Raw genomic sequence first — 18,640 nt, 5'->3', positions numbered from 1 at the left:
ACTGTGGTGCCATCCTTCACAGTTGGTATGATATTACCAATGACAATAGCAGATGGGGGGATTTGATTTCTTATTCTAAATATTAATATTGCTCCATGGGCTAGCTGCATATTGTGGTCCAGCTTGTGTGGATAACAGAACAGTTAATGTCACATGCAAGCTGTCACCTCTAAGTAAGAAATAGGTGGTCAGTGCTCCTGTTCTGCATTCTTCCTCCTTGCCTGGCCTTTTACCTAGAACAGCTTTCCATTGCATGACACAAGTGAAGTGAATTTTTTTATCTTTGCATGTTAAAAAATACCTAAGCCTGTTCATTCTGGCACATATGTGTATGTGAGCGGTGTTTTCTATTATTCCTCTTGGGCAGTTGAAAATCCAATTTCTGATTATTTTTTTTTAATATGGAAGATACTGTAATCAAAGTCACTTCGTATTTTAACCTCCAGGTGCTGCTGTGGCCAGCTCATTAACCAACATATTCCACCTCCTCCAAGTATAACAGCTAATAAAAATGAAGAAGAAACGAAGCAAGTGGAAGCTCAGCCAGAGAAATGGTCTGTCAGTAAACACACCCAAGCATACCCAACAGATGCCTATGGAAACCTGGAATTCCAGGGAGGAGGACATTCAAATAAGGCCATGGTAAGGGGCATAGGGTACTTTAAGGTATTTATTCATCTGGTGTTCAACAGACTTGATTTTTCTTAGCAGTAAAAGTAACAGCAGTTCAAACTTCTTCAAAAATTCTCTTTGTTTTTCCTCTCTTCTGAAGAAATCCAAACTTAGGTTTGTTTCTTTGTTTGAAAATTGTAAAACTCTCTCTTCAGGATGAAAGGCAAGCAGTAACCATTCTTTGCTCAGAGAATTTTTCTGAACAGGTTGAATGACAGCATTACACATTGCTCTTTGCAGTACATCCGTGTGTCCTATGACACTAAACCAGATTCTCTGCTGCACCTCATGGTGAAAGACTGGCAACTGGAACTGCCCAAACTCTTAATCTCTGTCCATGGAGGCCTCCAGAACTTTGAAATGCAACCAAAATTAAAGCAAGTGTTTGGAAAAGGTCTGATAAAGGCTGCCATGACCACAGGAGCTTGGATTTTCACTGGTGGTGTTAGTACAGGTAAGCAATTGCCATCACTTTTTGTTTACTTAAGAATTCAGTGATGTTCATTTACTAATCTTTCCCACAGGCAGAAGATTTAAGTCTACATGAACGAGTCATTACCCAATAGACCAAAAAAGGAGCATTGTAATCATTTGTGTTAATCTCCTACCCAGCCCAGACCATAAGATTTTCCTGGGTCAGTATTGATTTGCATTACTTGGTGTTTCCCCTGAAAACAAATTTCAGCCTTGGTTTCAGTAGCAAGGAATCTACCACTAGCTCTAATACACTTCTTTTAGTGCTTGGTTATCCTTGTAGTTAAGAAGTTTCCTACTCCAAATTTAACTTTGGTGTGTTTTTTTTGTACAAAGATCTATTTATTACTGAAAGTGTATTTCCTGCTGTCATGGTTTGTGTCCAATGAATAACATATCTCAGACAAGGGTACAGATTTCACTGTGGCGAGTTGGTAAGAGGGTAAGTCTTCCACAGACTTCACTGAATTCAGCACAATGATGTGAGAAGGTCATGGGACTTACAACACAACCATTACAAAATAAAAGCACGGTTGTCTGCATTGCATCTTCTACTATAAAATACCAGTTTAGTAGTAAAAGCAACACAGTAGCTCCCTGAGAGACAAGAAGAAAATTCTGTTGTTTAGCGATCAATCTAAAGTGCCAAAAATGCATTAAATTAATTGTACCAATAGGTGTCATTCGTCATGTGGGAGATGCCTTGAAAGATCATTCTTCCAAATCCAGAGGACGAATATGTGCCATAGGAATTGCACCGTGGGGCATTGTAGAAAACAAGGAAGATCTAATAGGAAAAGATGTAAGTGTCTAAGGAAACAGCTCTGTGAAAAATACATTGTTATTATTTCTGAAATACCACTTTTTTCCATTTCTGACGCAGGCCTAGAAGGTGAAATTGAACAATTTTGTGAGAAAACCTGTTGTTTAAGAATATTTCTCAGATTGTCATAAATGACCTCAAAGTAAATATGGAATTGGTGAGGTTTCCATTGCTTTCATTAGTAAAGACCTCTCTGTGGTGACAGTTTTACATCCCAACTTCAGTGTGGCACTCCTGAGCCTTCTGTAAATCACATAAGGGCTGGCATTTATCATAGGGGGGTACTCTGGAGTGGCATATGAATTACTAGGAACTCCAGATGAGAATGTATTTTCTAATGCACTAAGAGGATTATGTAACAGCACAGTGTGTGAACAAGGAGAGCATGGTAATGAGCTTAGGGGAACATGCAGGGGAGTGCACAATCTGACTGTCATCCTCCAAAGAAAACAGTGCTGTCAGGAGGACAGATTTGGAATGTAAAAGCAAGCTCCATTTCTAATTCTCCTCTGTTTTTTATAGAGATTTGCTTGGTTTGTTTCCCCAGAAGACTGAGTGTGCCTCTCTTGGGTGGTGTGGGGTATTTTCCCATTTGATTCTTAGTTCTAATCTCAGTGCATCTCTCCTCTTGACACACAGGTAACCCGAGTTTACCAAACCATGTCAAACCCTTTAAGTAAGCTCTCTGTGCTCAACAGTTCCCACACCCACTTCATTCTGGCAGACAATGGCACATTAGGTAAATATGGAGCTGAAGTCAAGTTACGGCGTCAGCTGGAAAAACACATTTCCCTCCAGAAGATTAACACACGTAAGTACGAGTGGGGCAAACTGTGACCATAACATCTTGAAGGAGGGTAAGGAGGGCTTGAAGCACTTGAAATTATGGAAATTAAAGGCTTCTTCCAGCTCTTTCCATGGAAATGTGATCAGGACTGTGTGACTGGAATGGAACGTGTGCTGTTTGATAAGTGGTGGAAGAGCCCACATTGAACCAGGCAGGAACGCCATGGAGTAAGGATTGCAGAAAGGGATGAGGAAAAATTGGCAAATCATAGTGAGGAGAAGCTTCAAAGCAGTGAGAATCTAAGGAAAAGGAAATGCAAAAAATTTGTGCACTTCTAGGCTAGAATTCAAAAGCATCAGTAAACACACAGAATGAGGGGATTTTTTACAGTTCCTGTTTACAGGAATCCTGTGCAGCTCAGCGATTTCTGATTCTGAATATTCACACATTTTATTTTCTCTTTTATATACGGATTTGTTTCATTTGAAATATCTCACTCAAAATTCTTTGATCTTCCTGATAAACGTAGCAGGCATTTTGATTTTTAAAGACAATTAAGATAATTTCACCTTAATGCTTTCATATTTAGAGTTTTGTGCAGTTTGAAATTTCTTCCAGCTATTATGGCCTCTTTAAAATAATTTTCTAGAATTTTTCCCATTGTTATTTAGAAAATAATTATTTTAAAAGATATATATTCATTAACATGTAAAATAATAATTTTAAAAGGTTAGATAGAAAATATATAAACTATTTAAAAATAACTCCACAACCCTAATTAAAAATGGTCCAAAAAATCTTAATAGTCTTTCAATTCACACATCAGTTAAGAGCTACTGGAGAATCTACACCAGTTCTTCCAGTTGCTTTTCTTCCCTCTCACTGGTACCCCTGTAAACTGTGTAAGCCTCTAAAAATAAGAAAAAAGAAACACATCCAGAATGGCAATAGCATTGAATTCCAGAGAAGTTCCTTATAGGGTCTAAGTGCTCTTATGGGTAGAGCAGAAAACTCCATCAGAGTGGCAGGTAAAGCACAAGGTGCAGTTAGAGATCAGCCATGAGGTATCCAAATGTTCTGGGAATTCTTGAAGTGCTGCCCTCTGCCTGTGGTGAGCCTGGGAAACAGCTCAGGAAAATGCTGCCCCTTGCCTTTGAGCATGGAGGCAGTGCCAGGTGCTGCTGCCCACAGATGGAAACAGCTCAGCCTGCTTTTGTCATCTTTGTCTTCTGTAGAAGTGATGGCAGAGCTGGAAGGTTGTAAAAGGGAGCATTAGCTTGAAAAATCAGGAATTCAGGGCCTAGAGAATGGGATGTTCTGTGCCATTCCTTTTAATGCACTGGGGCTTGGGGATATCAGCTCTGGTTTAGGTAGTGTTTGATGGTTTTTGTCATGAGAAGGCAAAGTTGGGAATTACACATAGCAGCCTGTTCTGTCAAGGGCTGCAGTACACCTGCTAGTTACAACATACAGGGAGTTGTTTTGTTTCTTCTTAATCACTCCAAGCACAGGCACCTCTGCTGGAAATCTCAGGAGGAATCACTAAAGATTTCATGGACACACAGGCCGGCCCCTGCTCTGTGACTCCTCCTTATCAGAGCTGGGGTGTACTGACAGGAGGATGTCAGGAAGCTTCTCCTGTCACTGTGCATGGTGTTCCTGTTCTGCAGAGAGGAATCCAGGTTGAAAACATGAATTCTTTCACGCATTCTCAGCCAAACAAAAAAGTGCATCTTTATAAAGCGCTGGTCATTTCACAGGTTAAGAACTGAATTCGATTGCTTATGATAGTGGAATTAGTCAGCATTCAGGTAATGTTTTGTCCTTCATTTCCCCAAGTTTCTTGTGACTCAAGGCTACTGAGACCATGTGACCTGTGGGCTTCCCTTTGTCATCCTATGCCTGGAGATCACAGTGAGGCAGGGACAGCAAAGGGATGCTCAGCTGTCGTCTCTTCCATCGGCCAGCCATTTCAGCCTCATGATAAAAACACTAATTCCATTTTTATCTTAGGAATAAGCATAGGTATGTCACCTCACTGAAGACTTCCCTAGGTAACCAATGAAGAGTAAAGCATCAAAGGCTGGGAGCCATCCAAGCAACAGCAAAGCTGATGAAGCAATAGGACAGGCATGTTAGCTGCTTTATCTGTACCTGGTGTCTATTGAGAGAGCTTACAAACATCCACCATCACTGCATGGATAAGTTATCAGCATGGAGCTGATACAAAAGCAAGGGCAGAAAGACATCTTACTCTTTTCCTTTTGGGCTTGGGAACAGCATATGGATGTTTTTGCTCACATTGGCCACAAAATGGCCATCATTTTTCCTAGGGGCTCTGGTTGGAAGCAGTGCTCTAACACAGAAATCACATCCGCTTATCCCAATTTCTTAGACTAAGTTTCAATGACACTTTTTTTTTTCTTGTTTCTGTTCTTCTGGTTTTTGCAGGACTGGGGCAAGGTGTTCCTGTGGTTGGGCTCATAGTAGAAGGAGGTCCCAATGTGATCTCCATTGTCTTGGAGTGCCTGCGGGAAGACCCCCCTCTCCCGGTGGTGATCTGCGACGGCAGCGGGCGAGCGTCAGACATTCTGTCATTTGCACACAAGTACTCAGAGGAAGGAGGGTAAGGGTTCAAGATCTTCACCAAAGCTGTGTAGGACTGTATGCCTTGCTTTCATAGAGCTTCATTAAAAAAACCCTCAAGGATAAAATGCTGCTAGCAGAGGCATTCTGCTGTCAGCCAGCTTTTGTTGCCCGTTTGGTCTTAGCCCTGAAGTTAGTGAGTAGAAGTTATTACCACTTTGACTGCATGTTATGGTCCTTTGAAATGATCTTTCTCTCAGCACAGCACACTGTTTTATAAGCTCCATCAGGGTCTGCTGCAATATTCTTAGTGCTGGATGGAGCACGGTAGAAACAAGGACAAGTTCCCAGGAGTAACTCTTCAGGCCAGGGCTGAGGTTAATTAGTGCATGGATTTGCAAAATTTGTGCTGCCTGATTCTGCTGTGTTGTGTGAATTAATTTCATTGTCCACTGGCCAGACCAGTGTCCGGCTGTGGGAATTCTGGGCTTCCTTCATTCTCTTGCTTTTGCCTTCCAGGCAAACACCTTGTATATTGTCTTAATTAAGTTGTGGCATACCTGTCTTGTGCTGAAGATAGAACCTATTTCCTATACTGAAGTTGAAGCTTAGCTTGGATTAAATATTAAGCAGACAAGTAGTGTTGCAAGCAGTGTGGATGTTATTTGCTGAATTAGGAGAGCAGCTCTTATGCTGGATTTTGTTGGTGTTTAGACATAGCACATATTTAATTGCACCAGCAGTACTTATGATTCAGCAACTTTCCTTTCTGTCTAACAAGCTTCCTTAGTTTAGATCAAACTCGGTTTGCTTTTTTTTTTTTCTCTTATTCATTTTTCCAATCACCTCCTAGGTAATTGAAAGAGCTTATCAGGATCAGTTTTCAGAGATGTGCTCACTGCATGACTTTCCCTCCCAGTGACAGTGCACATGATGCAGTGTCCAATTTTCTTCTCCAATAATTGTGATAAATGTGTTCATCTAGTAAGGCAGATCTATAATGAGAGTTTTTTGTCAGTCCAATCATTTTCTCACAGTGAATTTTGAATTTTACTACATCTCTCAGGCACCTGCTGGTAATGTTTGCCATAATCTGAAAACACATGTGTTTTATTGGGAAATGGATGAAGATTGAAGGGCTGTTTTGTAATGCCTTGGGAGAGAAAACATTCCTGACCTTTCTATAATGTTTTCAATCCAATTTCTTAAGTTATCTTTTGGATTGTTTGTTTGTTTATCAGTTGGGTATTATGAGGTTTCAGATGCATTAGCAAGTTCAGTCCTCTGTTTAAGACCATAACCAAGGTGACGTTTCAGAAGTGTGGAGTATTTTGGGGTTTTTAGCTATATGCAAAGGGAGTTGGAACATTTACAAGCAAAGGTAGGGGCCCTGTATAGCCTAATGATAAAATCCTGAAGACTGAAATTGTTAACAGAAGTATATCTGTAATATATAAGGTGAATAATTGGATATTATAGTTTCTTAAACAGTAGGCCTTCCAAATATATATTCATTCTGGCAATGTCCTCTTTTATGTCTCATTTTTCATTTAGGATAATAAATGAATCCCTTAGGGACCAGCTTCTAGTTACCATCCAGAAAACCTTTAACTACAACAGGAATCAAGCTCATCAGCTGTTTGTCATTCTTATGGAGTGCATGAAAAAAAAAGAACTTGTAAGTATCCTAAAAATAGTTCACAAAGGTGATTTCTGTGACCAAACTTTATGGAGTACTTTTAAATGCCATTTTCCCAGGGTTATAGTTTAAGCTTTTTTTCCCCCCATACAGCTGCATTAAATGTACATATTCATTCATAAGCATAGGCCAAGAAGGGATTACATCTTCTGGAAAGACCCAAAACCAAATTTCAGATGCTTCTCCTGTGTAAATTGTAGGAATCTTTTTCCACAGACTTCAGCAAGGCAGAACAAGACACCAAGAGAAATGCTCTAAACCCAGGATCCAGTGCCAAAAGTGGAGGAAGGATAATTGAAGAAAGGGTTCCTAGGAGCAAAAAGCATTCAGAGCACAACAACACATTTTTGTTTTCTGACATAGTTACTCCTTAACAGCCTTTCATTCCACGGAAGGGGGCTTGGCAGCCTGTTGAAAGGAACTGAAGCATTGTTTTCCTGAAGATCCCCCCCTTCCTTGCTCCTGGTTTGCTGCAGGTCTGCTGTGTGTGCTGCAGCCCTCACTCAGGCTCCTGCCTGCCTCCCACGTCCCAGCTGCAGAGAAAAGTGTGCTCAGGAAAAGAAAACCTTTGACATTCACATCTGTGGTCTGGAAGCAGTATATTGAAACTGCATTCACTATGTCCTTGCAGGCAGAATGAAACCCTGAGTGTTTGAGTAATTCTTTCTGTGAAGTTTTGTAAATATGATGCCAAGATGAGTTCCATACGTACACCTTCACTGGATGTAAAGTTGATAGTAAACATGACTCTGATGAGCTGACTGAAAAGAGAATCAGCCTTCCTAAAAAATTGGTTTGAGAAAAGAGGAGAGCCCACAGCTGCTTTAGTCAGACTGTTTTGAATTTAAAATGTGCATCAGAGCACGCCTGGTTTACTCAGCAAAATTAAGACACTAGCTGTGCAGCCTAAGCAGACTTGTGGTTATGGTTTTCTGTTGATAGTTTTGTCTGTTCTTGCTAATTAGTAATATTTTTCCCATAGTTCTTCTTTTTCTAATGTCATGTATCTTTGCATTCCTGCAAAATATATTCCAACTCTTGAGAAAATTGCTATTCTCAGTAGTTAATGTGAGTAGCTGCTTTTGGAAAATGAAGAATTTGAGGTTTTTTTGGTCTGCATTTGGTATTAAGTTTGTTAACACAGAATATTTGGTTATTCTGCTTTTGAATAATAAGTCATCTAGTATGTAGTTAAATGGCTAAGCTTTACATTAATTACTATTTTTAAAATCATTGAATTGCAATGGACTGAACTAAGCAAATGTGACTAAAAAGAATTGCCTTTTTTTTACTTGATTCTGCTTTTTTAATTGTCACATGTAACACATCCTGCAGCTAAAAATTGTTTGAGTGTTATCATCAATAAAATAGATGCTATGATAATTATCTTGGGTAGCTAGCATTTCCATTTCCATTACTACTAGGAAGTAATAGAACCATCAGAAAACAATTGGTTTTGCATGGCAGTTTTGTCACCATATTTTAGAATACATGGGTTTGGTAAAGATTTTTCATTAGGTTTGTCATGTTCACCAATGCAGGGATATTATAGGATAACTTCACTGAAAGAATTTAATTAAACACTTCTGTGAAAACCAAATTTCAAAGAAAAATTTAGTTGAACTGTACTTTTTGAAAAATCTTAAGTTGAAGGGAATAAGGAAGCAGCACCATTCTGCCCCATTTTCTATGCACATGTTCAGTGTCTCTCTTTGCTGAGCTGTAATTTTGTGTGCTTGGTTGTAGATCACCGTGTTCCGCATGGGCTCGGAAGGGCAGCACGACATTGAGATGTCCATCCTCACTGCTCTCCTCAAAGGTGGGTGTTCCAGGCACTCAGGAGGGCTGCACAAGCATCCCAAGAGGACATCCCTATGCACTGTCTGACATTCACTCTTTGTGTTTCAGTCTTTGATTTCTTCACTTGGATTTTAATAAGTGGCTGGGTGTGTTTGGTTAATGTTCAGATTAACATGAAGCATAAAATCTAGATTGAAAGTTTTGTGTGGCTTTCCTCCCCTGAAATCTTGGGATGGATGGGAGTGCTGCAACAACTGTACTGCTGTACTGCTGATACTTCAGCTCATTTTATTGCAGTTCTAGCATACTTTAATAAAGTTAGGGAAAAAAAGTGGGAAGATGAAAGACTGTCTGGATTTTTGCAGATCTCAGATTGTGCCATTTAAACCTTAGAGCAATAGGATCAGTTCCATATTTAATTGGGGTTTGTTATGTTTGCTGAGACAACTGTTTTCTGTCTGTGGGTATACAGTAGTTGATGCAGGTTCTGTATGGGATCTCTGGAGTCCCCAAATTTACACTTTTATGTACAGTATCTGCCAGAGGAGCTGAGAGGAGTCTTTAAGAAGAATTAAACATCTGTCTTTTGCATCAGAATAAAAGTCAATATGGAAGCTTTAAAAAAAAACAAACGGAGACAATCTCATTAATCCTTTGGAAATTAGGATTATAGGGTTAAATGGAAGATGCTATAATTTGATTAGATGAATCAACTGCTTTGTGTCAGAATTATTCTAATGGTAGTATGATATGGAGCCAGACTTGCTGTTTCCTAGTTATTGCAGAAGGTTGTCCAGTGTTGTTTCATCATGTGTGAAATATGAAACCTCTGTGTGTTTCTGTTCAGGTACCAATGCATCTGCTCCAGACCAGCTCAGCCTGGCTTTGGCCTGGAATCGTGTAGACATTGCACGCAGCCAAATCTTTGTCTTTGGACACCACTGGCCAGTAAGACAACGTTTTCTGTGTTTCTCAGTAGTTTAAATTAAGTTGTGTAATATTTACACCTTGAGTTTGATGCTGCACTGGCAGCAATGGGGAAACACTGCAGTTCACCTGTGTAATTAAAATCCTTTATTTAAGCTATTTTTATGTCTCACTGTGTTGGTGCTTTTTGCTTTGCTGTGTGAACCATCTGATGCTGAATTGCTCCAAGGTGTCATGAGGAGAGCAGCAATCCAGTTTTCTTCCCTGTGCAGTTTATGTAACCTAAGCATTATCTGGAGCAAGATAAGTCTCCAAAGTGTGGTGCATGTGTGCCTCTGCCCTGGGCAGACAGGTTGGAAAGGGGAAGGACTTTAGCTGAAGAATAAATGTGTCTTCTGCAGACAGAAATACTGTCTGCAGAACAGAAATGAACCAGTGAGTGGCTCTCTGTCCTCTCTGCTCTGCAGTATGGATGCTGTTTGGCATCATGCACCATTCTTGTTAGGCTCTTTCTGTCCAGCTCTTGTTGCTATTTATTTTCACAACTATTGCTTTCAGAGAGAGCGAAGGACCTGAAGTGTCCCAGTCCTTTCACACTGATTTTATTTTTCAAGAGAAATTCTCCCCAGTCAAGCTCCTTCACTGCTTTGACTTTCAGTGTTATTTAGACTTAACAGCTTTTAAGAAGGGGTAAAGCTGTGACTATGCAGAAAGGCCCTTAAACTTAGACAAATTACCATTTTTAGTTGACTCAATGTGAGAAGTGGTGACTGGGGGGGTGAGCTTGGTAGGAATGTACTCAGTTAAATAGTTCCTGTAAGATCAATTAGATTTCTAATGCTTTAATGCATTGTAAATATAGCCTTTAGGAAGCCTTACAGCTCCTGATGGTACAGCTCCTGAGAAGGAAAAGAAATCTCCAGCACCTCAGACTAAAGCAGGCAGAGGGAAAGGAAAAGGAAAGAAAAAGGGAGGAAAAGCAAAAGAAGAACCAGAAGAAGAAACAGACCCAAGAAAACTTGAACTCCTGAACTGGGTAAGAGAAAAGTATTAGTATAAAAAAAGTGCTGAAGATTTTTTTTTTTTTCATTCTGAGGTACAAAGACAGAAGGAAGATGCACATTTTTATTCTGTAGAATGTTCTTTTGCACATTCCCACAAGATCAGCTGTAGATTCTGCAGGAATGCTGTTGGGTGTTGGAGCCAAGAATCCCTCTCTCATCCCATGTGCACCACATGCAGCCATAACAGTACAAGTCAGTACTGAGCTGCAGCATCTTCTTCCCTGCACTTGTCAGAAGGAAATAAGACCAACAGTGAACATCTTCCTTCTGTGAATGTGTTGGTTTAACTTGTTCCTATCATGCTGAGCAAGTAAATCCCTTTTCACATAATGTGCCAGGCTTGGTATGCCTGGTTTAGTTAAAAATACTGAACAAAATGATTGAAAGATACATGTTGAAAGACTGAAAGCTACAATTGTATTGCTAAAGGTTTGGAATTCTCTGCTATCTCTACTCACTTCACGTGGTTAAAATGTTACTTTCTCAATTCCTTTTTACTTACAGACCAACTAACATATGTGGGAACTCAGTCCATATCCTAAGTAGTGAAAATGGCTGTGGCTGCTGCCCAAGCAGCTCATTTGTACTCATGTGGTCTCCCATTCTCCACCCTGCAATTCAGGTGAACTCCCTGGAGCAGGCTATGCTGGATGCACTGGTCCTGGATCGAGTGGACTTTGTGAAACTGCTCATTGAGAATGGAGTGAACATGCAGCACTTCCTGACCATTCCTCGCCTGGAGGAGCTGTATAACACTGTGAGTGAGCAGAAATGCTAAGAAAGACCTGTGGTATTTTGCCACTGTGTATGTGACTTGAATCACCACAGAAGGGTTTATAAAAAAGGAATATTACACAGATCTTGATAGAAAGGTGTTTGTCACTGTAGCCCAGTTCCTTCTTTTCACCCCTCTGGGGTGTGATGGCACATGGCTGTTGTCTGAAGTTCTGCATAAGCTGCCAGATCACTAATTGTGTTCATGTTTGCAAAAAATCTGAGGAACTGAAGCTCTAATGGACCATGAATTACTTTTGTTTCAGAGACTGGGTCCGCCAAATACGCTGCATTTGCTAGTCAGAGATGTGAAAAAGGTAAGCAGTGTTACAATTGTGTGATTGCATTAGCCATGTGAATCAACAGTAAAAGCAAGTATAGCATGGGGCCAAGCAGCCATTTGAAATTAGATAGCAGCTGTTAGGAAAAGTTAAATGTCTCCCTGTGTAGCAAAGAGTGATGTCAGTCTGACTTGGGTATGGCAGTGCTAGTAATTTAAAAACTAAGGAGTTAACTGAATTAAGCTCCTATAGTGGCATTTGGGATTCAGGTTGACACTGTTTCTTCTCTACAAGAAGCTCCCAATGCAGCATTACAGGGGAGGAGTGGAAGGAAAGGCCTGCTAGGTTAACTGGAAGCCCCACTCATGTCTGTAGAATTTCTTGCATTTTGTTTGTTTCCTTGTGTGTTTTCCAGTTACTTTTCCCTCACTAGTCCAACTTTTTACCTGGAGAAAATCTCTTCTGTCATTTGTTACTCATTTTTTTCCATTACATGAAAATTTGTTCATTGTGTGTGAGTAGGGAGGGTCATTGTGAGATTTGTTGTATTTTCTCTTAGAGGCTTTGAAGCTTTCATTCAGTTAAATTCAGCTACATGAAATTGTCTGTTTTAATTTCTGCAGGAAAACTCCCAGTTATTCTAGGGAGGTTCAGATGTGGGGATTATGCAGTACTGTGTTAATGTTTAATTCATATTCATCTGCTTCATAGCTTAACACTTTTCTCATTCAGTGTTGTTACTGTGAGTGTCACTAATGTTCCTCTGCATTCTGTCTGTCTGTGTCTCCTCTTTTCCATTGCATTTCCATGCTCCCTCCCTCAGCGGCAGTCCCGGGGATTCAGTTGGGTTAACCTGGAGGTGATGTGCTTCCTTAGGCTGTGCTTGTTCCATCATAGCAGCTGCTCAGTGGTGATGTAGAACCAGTCATTGCTGTAGGATGTAGCTTGGACCATGAAGCACCATTTTTTTTCCAGTGGAGTCTATACAATTATCCAGTTTTAGCTGTAACTGCCAAAATTAGAGTTTGCCTTTTGCTTTGATTCTGGGCTGCACATTAATCATGGTCTGCATTGTAGTCTCAGCTGCAGATAATATGATGAAATATAAGTTTCCATTAAAAAAGTACGTAAAGTATGATTATCAGGGATAGTCACCATGAAATTGCCATGCTTTTATACTGGATTAATGACAATTAGTACAGAGTTTAAGTTCATGAATATAACCCTTGTAACAATATAAACTTGTATGGACACTCATATGTGAGTAAATCAAATGAAAATTTGTTCAGAAATATGAATTCTGCTAACAACAAAACCAAGAAGCTATGACCCCAAAAATTTTCATTATGTGAATCAGTTAATTTCATACAAATGTTCAAAGACTGAACCCAGTGGCTGTAAATAATACCCGTGTTCCAATTTAATCGTGACATATGTCTAGCCAGGCAATTTAATCTGTGTCATGTTTTCTTATCCTAAATCCTTATTAAGTTGTGGGGTTTTTTTGTTAGGGAAATCTTCCACCAGATTATCATATCAGCCTCATAGATATTGGTCTTGTCCTGGAATATCTCATGGGTGGAGCCTATCGCTGCAACTACACTCGGAAAAGCTTTCGGACCCTTTATAATAATTTATTTGGACCAAAGAGGGTAAGAATTAATTAATTCTAGATGTGGCCATTATGGTGGTGGTAAAAATAAGTAACACTCTGTTTCTTTGTTTTTGTGAAACACTGCATATTAAATTCTAAAGAAGTGCTGCAAGGTAGAAGTTGAAACTCCAAGAGTGAAGTAATATAAGAAAGTTGTAAGACATCTGTGTTAAAGGATGTGAGGACATGAGAGTGGTGAATGCACTGATCTGGAGGTGAATTTCCTCCCATTCCAGTAGTTTACAATCCAAGTATTCCTAATGGTGGTGTGCTTAGAAGCAATATTTTATTTTGGCTTTTGTGACAATGTGGTGATTTTAATTCTCAAAGCATTATTTATCAAATTATTAATTTAACTCTTCAGTCTGAATTAAAATCTTTCCTTTGAGTGCAGGATAAATATTTCCTAACCCATTGATTCCTGCAAATACAATTTAAATGAAGAGTAACTAATTGCAGCACTATTGGTACAATTATTTATAACAGTAAGTTTCATAATAAATGCTGTACATTTGTATTGAAAATGGGTTTGCTTGGTATTGTTTGGTCTCTCAAATTTTCCTCCCATCTAACTGATTTTCTTTTCTATTTTTTAATATTCAGCCAAAAGCTCTTAAACTACTGGGAATGGAGGTAAGTTTGATTTATTTAAAAAACTGGTTTTATCAAAACGTTTCCTGGTACAATACACTTTTGTTTTTATTTGATTTTCCTAGGGTGTAGAGGACCTCACTTTTTGTCCTCCATTTGAGATTTTATGTCCTGTGCTTCAGAGGTGGTAAATACTTTGTGTAATTGATGGCCCCTGAATTTTCCATAGAGGACAGAGGTCACCACTTACAGTTATTAAAGCTGCTCAAGGAGAAGTACATGCTCAGTTCAGCTGAGCTGAAGAGTCATCTTTGGAAATGGTGTGGGAGGTTGAATTCTGAATTTGGATTTAAATTTTGTTGAAAAATAATGCATAATGCTGAGTTTGCTTGAACAAGAACTGATTTTGTAGAATAGGAATTTCTTTTACTTGCAATCCACTTCTGAGATTGGATCACAGTCTACAGTGATGATGAGCTCTGTCTTATATATGCAATGTTCTTCCTATATTTTTTAAACCCTAATTTTCCCAATCATGGCTTTTCTCCCTTCAGGATCCTGCTTCATTGTCACTACTTCCCTTCAGTTACTTCCATGTTGGTTCCTGTAGTAATGGCCTATCCTCCCTATCCCTTTAAGAAATGAGATACTTAATACCTTCCAGGTGCACTGCATACATAGGAGGAGATTGCTTATTCCAAGGTGAAGACTCCCTTTGGTATCTTGCTGTTCTTAAGGGTGCTGTGTGCCTGTCTTTGCCTTTTGCATGTTACCATGGCCTGCACGTCAGTCAGAAAAGTGCTCTGGTACCTGGAAGATGTGCAGGGATAGACACAGACATGTGGAATCAGAAATGACAGTGGAGCCTATCTGTAGGGAATTCAGCTTTGTTAGAGTCCCACTGACACTGCAGAGGAATTCAGTAAATATCAATTTGTTGCAGGCCAGCCTGTGCAATTCCAATGAAGTTGGGATCTGTGTACAATGCAGTGTGAAGGGATGCCTGCAGTACCGGGGGGTCTACTGCACTTTTCCAGGATGGGTGACTCGTAATTATGTGTACAAGAAACAGCACCCTGCACAAAAGCTGAGTCTGTGTGTGCTTGCCCAGTGCATGCTGTGTCCTATTGCATTCATGGTAGCAAACAGCAAAACCAAGGTAGAACTTTGAGTGTTAATGTGTCCTCTCAGTACTCGTTCCATGCATGGTGCTGTTGTCAGGTGAGCTGTTAAAAGCTGATGGGAACAATTTTTCTTCCCAGGATGATGAGCCTCCCACCAAAGGGAAGAAGAAAAAGAAGAAAAAGGAGGAAGAGATTGATATTGATGTGGATGACCCAGAAGTCAGCCGCTTTCAGTACCCCTTCCATGAGCTGATGGTGTGGGCTGTGCTCATGAAACGGCAGAAGATGGCCCTGTTCCTTTGGCAACGAGGGGAGGAATCCATGGCCAAGGCTCTTGTGGCCTGTAAACTCTACAAATCTATGGCACATGAGTCCTCAGAGAGTGAGCTGGTGGATGACATCTCTCAGGATCTGGACAACAACTCAAAGTTAGTAGATGCAGAGCAGATTTTATATCTACTTGCTGAGAAACTTTACTTTTAGTTCAGTACAATAATTTCTAAATGTAGTTTCACAGAATGCCATTTGGAGCCAATTTATCAATTACAGATAAGGAAAAATGTGGTCTTGGGATCTCAAGGCAACACTAGCAAGGAGAAGACTTGCATTTTTTCAGACAGAATTCATTCTTTCTTGAGCTTCTCCCTCTAAAACTAGCTAGTTCTGTTTCACAAAGTTATTTTTAGAATTTACTCCCAGAAATTAAGGAGTATCTGATGCTATCTCTAAACTGCCTTCAAGATGTTTTGGTCTAAGTGAATTCCCTCTGTTCATTAACAGTGTGTTTGGAACTTTTGTCGACTGTCCCAAATTAAGAGATTAGTTGTTCTTGTGGATACATGTCTGTGGATAAGCATGATGCCCTGTGAACAGAGCTAAAAACCCAAAGCAGACTGATTTCTAAGTCAAACTTCACTGATCTTATCTTGTTCCAGAGATTTTGGTCAGTTGGCTGTTGAGCTCTTGGATCAGTCCTATAAACATGATGAGCAGATTGCCATGAAATTGCTGACGTATGAACTGAAAAACTGGAGTAATTCTACCTGCCTGAAGCTGGCTGTGGCAGCTAAACACAGGGACTTCATTGCTCACACCTGCAGCCAGATGCTCCTGACAGACATGTGGATGGGGCGGCTGCGCATGCGCAAAAACCCCGGCCTGAAGGTATTTCTGTTCTGCATCATCTCCAGAGAGAGCTTGTTGGGTGCAGCACTTTGCTACACATAGCAAAAGTCACTTATTTAGAAATGTTTCAAGAACATATCTGTTATAAAGCTAATTTCTTTAGCTTCCAGTTTCAGGATATCTAAGGAATATTACACTATGACAAAGGAAAATATAACTCCATAAAATACTTAGCATGATTGGAATCTGAGAGACAAATTGTGGCTTTCAATAAAGCATGAGATTTGTTAATTGAGAACATGCTCCTATTAAAAATCAGTTGTAGACAAGCAAAAATATTTCCATTAGGGGTCCATGCAATGGGAATAGAGATAAAATAAACCATATGTGGACACATGCTTCTTAAATTGCTTAATACCTTACCAGTTGAGACTCAGTTTTGAAAAGAGTAAAATCTGTGCAATTGCATTGTGTGAAACCATGTGATTTTTATTTCCTGCTTCTGTGATTTGATGATGCAGTCTCTCTTACTGATTTTAGTATTTCCTAATTGTTTGATTTACAAAAAAACCCAAGTGATGTGAGGGGGCTCTAAGAAGAGAAACACGAGTGAGTCAACACCAAGGAAGCAGAGCAGTGTTTGCTTGTGTGTGTTTTCATGTGAATGGAATCCTTTCTGTGTTGAGTTATGCAGTTGCTGTCACCCATATGGAGACCCATCCTGCTCACCTCCTTATTTCCTTAAATCCCCATTGACAAAGTGCTGTATCTGTTTTCCCAGGTATGATTCCCAAGTTTGCTGACATACACATTGCACTGTCTCTGCCATTCTCAGTTTATTTCCACTTTCTCATAGCTCCCTCTTAAACCTGTTTAAAATCTTCAGGGAGCTGAATCTGCCTTTCAGATTGCATCATGTTACCTCCCAAATCTGTTTATTAGTTTCCTTTCTTTTTTCCAAAGAATTAATTAACCTCCTGATGTTTGTTCTGGTTTATTACCTGCCTTCTTTTCTCTGCTCCTTTTCTGTACTTTGACTTGTGTTTCTTTATCTAAGCAATCTCATATAGTAAGAGAATTTTCCCAGGGCTATCTGCAAAGATTCTTTTACCTTTCATAGTTTTTTTTAATTATTAAAACTAATATTAGTAGGTGTCTGAAGTAACTATAAACTCCAGTTACAAACCTGAAGGTCTCTTTTAACCACTGTGTCCATTCCATGGCATTTCTCTGCACACTAATTTTGGAGCACAATTTCTTAATTGCAGGGTATTTGTGAAGATGGGAGGCTTTCCTGGCTGCTATATTTTAATGAAATACCTTGCTGCCAATGCTTCTTAAGTACTTACTCATTTCTATAGGCTTGAGGATGGCAGAATATCTTGAATACTATACAAAAAAAATATTTTGGGTTGGGACCTACCTTGTTACAAAATCCATAATGTAAACAAATATTGAGTTGAATTCTTTCTTGTTCACAGGTTATAATGGGAATTCTCTTCCCTCCCACAATCCTTTTCCTGGAGTATCGCAGTTACGATGACTACTCCTACCAGACATCAAAAGAAAATGAGGAAGGCAAAGAAAAAGAGGAGGAAAATGCGGTCAGTAATTGAGATTATTAGAAAGTTCTAATATCTCAGAACTGCTCATTTTTCTGACTTTTCTGATCATGCTGTAGCTCACTCAGGTTTAAATCTCAACTCCCTCTGGGGGATAAAATCAGTTTCCCAATTATGGGAGAATATAGACTGGATTCTCAGGGCATGGGAAGTGTTTGTGTAGTTCCAGATTTACAGAATTCTATTTATATACTTTTAAAAAGAGTTGTGTTGCTCAGGGGAATCCCTGCATAGTTAACAGTTGGCTGGGGTTGTGGTTGAGGAAAACTACTATTTTTGCTGCTGTGTATTGATGAAATCTGACAAATTTGGTCTTCCAGGATGCAAATGCAGATACAGGCTCCCGAAAAGGGGATGAAGAGAATGGAAAGAAAAAACAACCAAGCCTTCCAATTGGAACAAAGATCTATGAATTCTATAATGCACCTATTGTCAAATTTTGGTTCTACACAGTAAGTCAAGATGATAAAACTGACAGTGATCATTTTTCTCACACCTGTGAAACTGAAAGGATTCCAATGTAAAAGTAATAAATATATAATAGATTGTTTTACTGACTTTTGTGGAATCTGATGAGTAAAGCACTCCCTTTATTATGAGGAAAATGCACAGACAGTGAAACAGAATGGATAATAAC

The 18,640-nt window shown here is 39.5% G+C and overlaps 1 protein-coding gene across 4 annotated transcripts in view; it reads left to right on the top strand.

Annotated features, from left to right (window-relative positions):
* The window catches only part of TRPM1 (transient receptor potential cation channel subfamily M member 1), a 77,823-nt gene that overhangs the window by 42,172 nt on the left and 17,011 nt on the right, over nt 1–18,640 (top strand). For all 4 annotated transcript variants that reach the window (XM_071441724.1, XM_071441721.1, XM_071441723.1 and 1 more), the window contains 17 exons: nt 447–642; nt 913–1,126; nt 1,824–1,948; nt 2,609–2,780; nt 5,208–5,382; nt 6,897–7,020; nt 8,788–8,860; nt 9,689–9,789; nt 10,631–10,804; nt 11,455–11,589; nt 11,873–11,923; nt 13,399–13,539; nt 14,145–14,174; nt 15,395–15,684; nt 16,192–16,420; nt 17,863–17,985; nt 18,324–18,455. In XM_071441724.1, the coding sequence (XP_071297825.1) occupies nt 447–642; nt 913–1,126; nt 1,824–1,948; nt 2,609–2,780; nt 5,208–5,382; nt 6,897–7,020; nt 8,788–8,860; nt 9,689–9,789; nt 10,631–10,804; nt 11,455–11,589; nt 11,873–11,923; nt 13,399–13,539; nt 14,145–14,174; nt 15,395–15,684; nt 16,192–16,420; nt 17,863–17,985; nt 18,324–18,455 (2,485 nt within the window). The remainder of the gene's footprint in view (nt 1–446; nt 643–912; nt 1,127–1,823; nt 1,949–2,608; nt 2,781–5,207; nt 5,383–6,896; nt 7,021–8,787; nt 8,861–9,688; nt 9,790–10,630; nt 10,805–11,454; nt 11,590–11,872; nt 11,924–13,398; nt 13,540–14,144; nt 14,175–15,394; nt 15,685–16,191; nt 16,421–17,862; nt 17,986–18,323; nt 18,456–18,640) is intronic.

The sequence above is a fragment of the Agelaius tricolor genome, unplaced genomic scaffold (genome assembly GCF_023055355.1).
Source record: "Agelaius tricolor isolate 1412-34295 unplaced genomic scaffold, bAgeTri1.0.p SCAF_16, whole genome shotgun sequence".
Classification (NCBI taxonomy): domain Eukaryota; kingdom Metazoa; phylum Chordata; class Aves; order Passeriformes; family Icteridae; genus Agelaius; species Agelaius tricolor.
Note: the sequence above shows the minus strand (reverse complement) of the source record. Positions and strands in the feature narration are given on the sequence as shown.